General features: G+C 51.0%; 1 protein-coding gene across 1 annotated transcript in view; it reads right to left on the bottom strand.

The window, feature by feature from the left end:
* Positions 1–432: 432 nt before the first annotated feature.
* Positions 433–7317, bottom strand: part of LOC131264141 (laminin subunit alpha-1) — a 94230-nt gene continuing 87345 nt past the window's right edge. The window contains exons 12-22 of the mRNA XM_058266429.1: positions 6995–7253; positions 6496–6886; positions 5198–6424; positions 4661–5121; positions 3836–4591; positions 2705–3772; positions 1697–1858; positions 1166–1616; positions 957–1093; positions 656–887; positions 433–578 (exon numbers count right to left, since the gene is read on the bottom strand). Coding sequence (XP_058122412.1) covers positions 433–578; positions 656–887; positions 957–1093; positions 1166–1616; positions 1697–1858; positions 2705–3772; positions 3836–4591; positions 4661–5121; positions 5198–6424; positions 6496–6886; positions 6995–7253 — 5290 coding nt within the window. The remainder of the gene's footprint in view (positions 579–655; positions 888–956; positions 1094–1165; positions 1617–1696; positions 1859–2704; positions 3773–3835; positions 4592–4660; positions 5122–5197; positions 6425–6495; positions 6887–6994; positions 7254–7317) is intronic.

Here is a 7317-nt window from a genome sequence, read left to right as displayed (position 1 = left end):
GTTTGCGTGTGCCATGATTCGTTAATGCTTTTCTCTACATAGCTAGAGCTCTATGGAGATTGACGATGGCGCGGGCCAGCTCGGTGGTTTTCTTTGTACAACTATCGTCCCGCCGTCCAGGCGGTATTCGTTCGGAAGCCTCTAGCAGGCTGGGAAGTAGTGACTGGGCAGTGTAGCATGTATGTGTTTACGTACAAAGTGGCAGTTTATAAGAGTAGTTCTACAAGTCTTGTATTTGGCTTAACATTCGTCTCCAACGTCTCGTCGGTGGCGCTGGGTGGCGTACTCAGAGATTAGAAAACCGAATCTGCACGAACGAACGGGTAGCGAATCATCCTTACGCATCTCCTGGAGCTCCTCCGTCTAAGCGTATGAGAATTTGTATGGCTACGTATGTACAAAGAGTACTTGGCGCTCGAAGGCGACGGCGCCCTAGTTCATCGCCAAACATTCGCTCAGCAGCACGTTGTGCAGATCATCCATGTCCGTCCAATCCTTGCGCTCGTTGCGTACGACAATGTTTCGGATGCATCCCTTGAAGTTCTCTCTCATCAGGAGTGTTCCGCTGGATGCGGCATCTGAGGAAAGGAGGTTAAAAAAGGTAGATCATTTAAATCCACTTCTTCAATGGCGGATCTCTCGTGCGATCACTCACCTGGAAGTCCTCCAATGTACAGTGGTGCTTTGGTGTTGACCCGCCCAAATCCGGTAGTACCGTGCGGGAGGAGCGTCGTTGGGGGATATTCATTAACCCTCAACACGATCTGATGATCTTCGTACAGGGCGGAGATGTTATGCCACCGATTGTCGCAGAGTGTGTACTTGGATGGAAGCGCTGTAGAGACGCGCGTTGGATTTCCATCCCCATTGTCCACCGAAAGGATAATCTGATGATGAGGAAAATAAGAACAAGAGAGATGTAAAAGATGATCGTGTTTGGAGCATCAAAAACATACATTTCCATTGGAAATCTCCAGCGAGAACGCAGGGAATCCGTTGATTTGGTCGGCAACACTCATCAGAATACCGTTCATCTCTGACGTTCGCACCTCGAGTTCGATTTCGACGAATTTTCCTACGTTGAAGTTGCGCTCTGGAATTGGAACAGAAAAGTAAAATGAGGCTTTTGCTCCGAGCACCCATTATTTCGTCTTCAAAAACTCACTGTAGATAGCGTACGCGTCACCCGGGAAGTAGGAACCCCGTTCGATGCGAGGGAAACACTGGCCCACGTTCAGATGGCGACCGGGTCGTGCCAGATCCTGCGTGTTGTTATTGACGGAGAACTTCCGCAGGCAGCCCTTGAACTCCTCCGGCCGAGGTTGAAGCTCCTTTGGCAGAATCGGTACCTCATCTGGCAGACCGCCAATGTGCAGCGCATTGGCCGCGTTCAGTTTCTTTGGTAGTTTAAGCTGGGCCGAGCTAAGGCTGCTGCCGATCTGTACACTCAGTGTCGCCTTCTTCTTGATGCTGCTCAGCGTTACATGATGCCACTGGCCATCGTTCAGCTTCGGTGGCAGCAGCAGCTGTTCCCGTTTGCGGCCACGAACCGTCAGCTTCAGCACACCATCCTTCAGCGACAGCATGATGAAGTGTTTCGCCTTCTCTTTGGTACCCTGTAAAGGCATAAGGGAATGTTTCTCTCGGTAAGAAACACGATCACCAGGATGGAGCAGCATAAGAGCAACGTGCTTACCAGCGCAACGAACAGGATACCGTTCGGGTAGAACGTCCGGAAGTCGAACTCGATGTGGAAGTTTCGTTGCCAAATGTGTCTCGCCTGGACGGTCACAACGGAGTAGCTCTGCGGCTTATCGCCATACTTGAACGCGTTCGGTTCGTAGGAGTAGCTTCCGACCTGTGCGGGAAAAACGGTACGCAAGTTGAAACAGCGGTCAGCGGATCTTCGGCCCAGGTGAACGTGTCGACATTACCTACTCCGCCCGCAGGGGTGGTTTTATTCTTTTGGGGTCAAGAAGCGTCTAATGCGGTGCATTACTATTTGTTGGCAGTGTGTGTAGGTACGGCACGAAAGGCCCGGTTAGTAAATCGATGGCGTTGATGGGTTGGCATTGATTAGAGCCCATGGTTTTATTTTTTTTGAGGCTAGCGTGTGTCAAGCTAACGAACTACACGTGGTTCAGCGACTGGATTTGGGTTACACCTGTTTTTGCTCCTTCCGAACACCATACACTATCCATTATCCCAACCTTAGTCTAATTTAGCTATGATAGTATTGTATCTAGAATAATTTTGACATGCAAATAGAAACAGGAAAAGAAAATCCCAAAGCCACTTTTTTATATCTACCGCAGCACTAGAATACTATTACTAAACTAATTCACTCGCTAAAACCAACTCCCCAGGGGTGTTTAGTGTCTAACAACCGCCTTCTTCTTCCTTTGAGTTAGTAGCATTATCAACACTCTGCAAGTACAGAAAGGTTAGACGTGAGAAAAAGAAATAAGTGATGAGTGATCGATAGACTGTATCGGTGTTAACGATGGTCTGCGTACAGAGAAGTTCCAAGTGGAAACATATATCACTGCATTGGAAGTGCTCCAAACAAGAAACCATCCCTGTAGCAGCCATCTTTAATGTTTTCTAGTGTAATAATGCCGCACTGAGTGCTAGTAGGAGGTGGTATGATATCCTCGGTGTGAGATGGAAATAGCTGAACCGTAGCTGTTCACTTTGAACTTACACGATGGCAACCTTCCGGGGCCGCCTTGAAGCTTCGACCGATCGGTTCCGTCTTCATGAGCGCCGTGTACAATCCCTGGCTACCCATGGCCGGCCCAGTGCGCCCCATCTGTACGTTGGTGAAGTTCATCGCCTGCCCGAACGAGAGGGTCTGATTGTTGAACACCACGTTCGCCACCACACCCTTGAGGCCTTCGAACACTTTCGAGAGTGAATCGAACGACGGATCGTCCGGAACACCGCCGATAAACAGACCCCCGGATGCGCCCGGCATGTTCACCACCGACGATTGTAGCGTCTTCGACATCTGGAACTTATCATCCACACGCAATTCCACGAGCCGGCCTTGCTTGACCACGGTTAGGACGTGGTACTCGCCATCGTTCAGTGTGTCGTTGGAGACGAGCTCAATGCGTCCCGTTCCCGCATCCATCCAGAGGTTTACCCGACCCTCGGAAAGGAACACCGAGTAGTTGCCCAAGGTGTCCTTCGAATCGTAGTCATCTTGCACGCGCGTTGGATACGCGGACAAGAGCAGCAGACAATCCGGCTGCATGGTACGGAACACGAAGCCAAAGTTGGCTCGCTTTTTCAGACTGAAGGAAGGCAACTCGACGTAACCGTGGCCGAGGAAACCGGCCTGCACGATCGTACTATCGCAGGACGTTTCGATGCCGAAGTGGGTCGTACTGTCAAGCGGATCGTACGAGCTGCCCCCAATCAGTAGACCTTTCACGCAACCCAGGAACGCATGGTCGGCTCCGGGAGCCTTGGTTGTGCCCGTTTGGAATCCGGGTGGAACACCTCCGAGGTAGTAGTTATCGCTCAACACCGGAAGCATGGTCGCTCCGATCGGTTTGGTTGGCGAACCGTGAATCGGTTCATCGTGGTTCACCTTTAGCACACCGACGTCGGTCGTTGATCGACGGTACATTCGGGAAGCTTCCACCTCGACCCATCTGCCGGTGTTGTAGCGTTCCGTTGTGTTGAGTTCGAGTCGCGTATCGTCACCGTAATCCACTCGGAACACCAGCAACCCTTGGTAGAGTGTCAACGAAATGGAACGGTTCTGAAATAAAAATAGAACATTATTTACTGCCCACTCGAACAGAGGAATAAGTTATCGGCTTACATTCTTCTCATCAAGCGCCAGGAAGATAAGCGCATCCTCATCGAGCGTTTTGAAGCTTAAACTCAAACTGAACTGGGCCTTCGTCCTCGCATCGCTGGCCCGTTTCAAAACGGCATACCCATTGCCGTTGAAGTTCCTCTCGTTCGTCGAACTGACAATCTCCTGTGGGCCCAGCATTGCCCCGTTACACTTCCCACTCGAGCTGGTAAAATGCCACAGTCCCATTTGTCGCTGATCCACGTACAACTGACTCACTGCCACTCTCAGACCCTGGCTCGGTTCCAGCTCCGGCACACGCAGATCATCTGGAATGCCACCAACCCAGATTCGGTTGCTCGGACTCACGTTAAGTGTGGTGAAGGCGGGACTGCTGGCACCGGTCACGGGACGTGCATTGATCAATACCCCATTCGGTGACATTTGGCGGACATTCAGAGTGCCGAGGTTGAATGTGCGCGTTGCGTCAATGAAGTACCACGCATCGTCGTTCTTCAGGTCACGATGCTGAATCTCCTGCGGGTGCGTAATCTCCGCGATCGACCCATTCAAGCTCCAAAGCATTCGAATTCGGCGTTGGCGTAACTCCAACGCGATGAACCGCCGGTCATCACCCTCGATGTACGCGAGCGGTGAACTCTGCACGTTGGGATTGGTTAAAGCTATCGACATCACCAACCGGTTGGTTGTCGATGGGCCAAAGGATGCCGGTGCGTACGATCGAATACACTCTTCGGCTGATTCCATCGAGACACGTATCTGCAAGGTTAGGACATTCGTTAATTTTTTCCTCACAGTAAAAATTAACTATCTATCTACTGTACTTACACCTTCCGCCTTATGCTTGGCCATGGCAATCAAATCCCGCAGCTCTTGCAGATGCGCCGAAAATGTTTGGTTCCACGCCTTAAACCGTTCACCTTGTGTGTGGGCGAGCGCTTCCATGCCGTTCAGCTTGTCCTTGGCTTTGCGAATATTTCCGAACGTCTGCGAGACGTTCTCCTCGGCCATCCCGAACTTGGTGTCCCATTCCGGTTCGAGGGATTTCAGTTTCAGCTTCAGCTTATACACGTCACTGTTCAGATTGATTGCGTCCTGGCGCACGAACTTCATCTGCTCCGACATGATACCGGCCCGGTCTAGGTCTGATTGGACGGTTTTCATCGCTTCCCCGCGCTCCACCTTACCGAGTTCATCCATGAGGTTGTTGTTTTTGATCGCCGTCTCCCAGATTTGATCCTTGAGATTCTGTACCGTCTTCTCCTTCTGGATCATCGTTTCGTTAAGAGCTGGAGGAGTGAGTGACAATAAAACAGTGATGTAAGAATGCTTCTTTCCGAATAGATGACTGTTTGTTAAACTTACCAGTCGCCTTCGTAAGTTCCCTGTTCGCCCGATTAGTCAGATTCGTCGATACTTCCAACGCCTTCTGGCTCTGATCGCTGATCGTAACGTCGTGCTGCGGGTGAATAAGTTGATCGGCTTTCTCGACCATGTTTGTCGCATTGTCTGCACTCTGCTGTGCGACCACTATCGCACCAATGATGTTCTCATAGGCCTGGCTCGCTTCCATCGCCTTTGCCGACGCATCTTCGGTGGTTTGGAACTTGTTTCGAATGTGATCCGCTTTGGCTTTCAGCTGCTTGGCGTGCCGGACAGCTTTGGGTATTTGCGTTTCGAGGAGGATACTCTTCTCCCGTATCAGATCCTCAGTCGATTCGCTCAATTGCTCGATGAGCGCGTGGAGTGTTGCATTGTCCTGTGTGAGCTGGCCGTAGTTATCATCCAGCTGCACAAGGGCAACATCCGTCGCGGACATGATGTTCGTGTCGAGCAGCTTCCTAATACCTGTTTCGTCCTCGAGTGCCTGAGCGTACGCGTCACGTGCGCGGTTGAAATGCTTCTGGTTGGTGGTCTGATACACTTCCGTCTCTTGCACGTGCCGGAACACCTGCACCGTGTAGTTCTGCAGATTGTCCGCCTTATAGTTGATCTGTTCGATTTCGAACTTTAAATCATCTAAACGTCTATTCTGTCCCGCCACCGTTTTCGACTCGTTCGACCAGTGATCGTACTGCTTGTTGGCACAGTCCATCACCGTTCCGTCAAACTCCATCTTGCCGTAGCGATCGCGGATGTCGGTCAACAAATCGTTCGCCTCCTTCACTGCCAGCGGCAGCTTGATGTGATGATCTCCTACGCCGTAGTTCTTTAGTACCTGTATGGTACTGCGCAGATCGCCGTCGATCACATTGATTTCATCAAACAGATCCATCGCACGCCCCATAGACTTGCCGATTTCATCCTCACGGTTCGTGACTCGTTTGTCCAGCTTGCCTAGTCGTTTGTTCAGTCTGGTAGCATTTCGCTTTAGGGGTTCGGCGAAGTCCACGGTGAACTTTTTAGCCATATCTTCCGCTTCCAGCAGCCGGGCAACACGATTCGCGTACTGCCGCGTTTTCGTTTCGTACTTCGTTAGCTCCACCCAGGGTGCGGGAATACCATTGCGATCGATGTGCGATGTTTCCTCGTCCAAACGGCTCGATAGCACCTCAAAGTCATCCATTAACGTGACAGTACAGTTGTCGCAGACTAAAAAATAAAAATGTTCATAAAATTGAAGAATAAAATAAAAGAGAATGTCTTGAGCGACGTCAACTTACTTTTACACCGATAATCCTGGACGATATGCTTGGGCAGTTCGCACCGATCACACTTCTTTCCCGTCACCCCCGGTCGGCAGTGACACTCCCCGGTGTAGCGATCACACTCGTCCGAAATACTGCCCTCGCGGTTACACTCGCATGCCTCACAGTGGCCATTATCCAGATGCGGATGGCCATAGTACCCCCGCATGCAATTGTCACACAGCGCTCCGGTGTAGCCTACTTTGCAGATACAGTGCACGTCGCTTCCACGGACCGTGCAGCCACGGGCAAAGTTCTTGCGCGTTTCTGGACACGGACAGGCAGAACACTGGCCAATGTTTGGGTCTCCGTAGAACCCTTCCGCGCATCGTTCACAGTGCTCGCCGCCGGTATTGTTATGACAGTTCTACGCAACGGATAGGAAGGGTGAAAACAAATGTAAGGAGTTTACTTGGATGGAATCAAGTCACCACATTCGCCTGAAGATCAATCAGTAGGCTTAAGGAAAACTTACCAAACAGATCCCCGTTTCAGGATCACATTCGTCACTCCGTCCGTTACATCCGCACGGTAACACCTTCCCAATCATATCCTCGATTGTGGCCCACTCCAGGTCGACGATGGGCAACCGATGCCGGTAGTATCCTTTACCCGGATTTTGACACGACAGCCCACTGTATTTCGGAGGACAACTGCATCGTTCCACACCGTACGCGTGATTGTTTTCGGCTCCTGCAACAAATATCCCCGTGTCGAGCGTGACATTTGTGAGTCTGAAAAAGGAACTTGATTAGCTACAGGTGATCTACATCGGGCTTGGTTTTCGGGTTGTCCTTA

This window comes from Anopheles coustani, chromosome 2 (assembly GCF_943734705.1).
Source record: "Anopheles coustani chromosome 2, idAnoCousDA_361_x.2, whole genome shotgun sequence".
Lineage (NCBI taxonomy): Eukaryota > Metazoa > Arthropoda > Insecta > Diptera > Culicidae > Anopheles > Anopheles coustani.
Note: the sequence above shows the minus strand (reverse complement) of the source record. Positions and strands in the feature narration are given on the sequence as shown.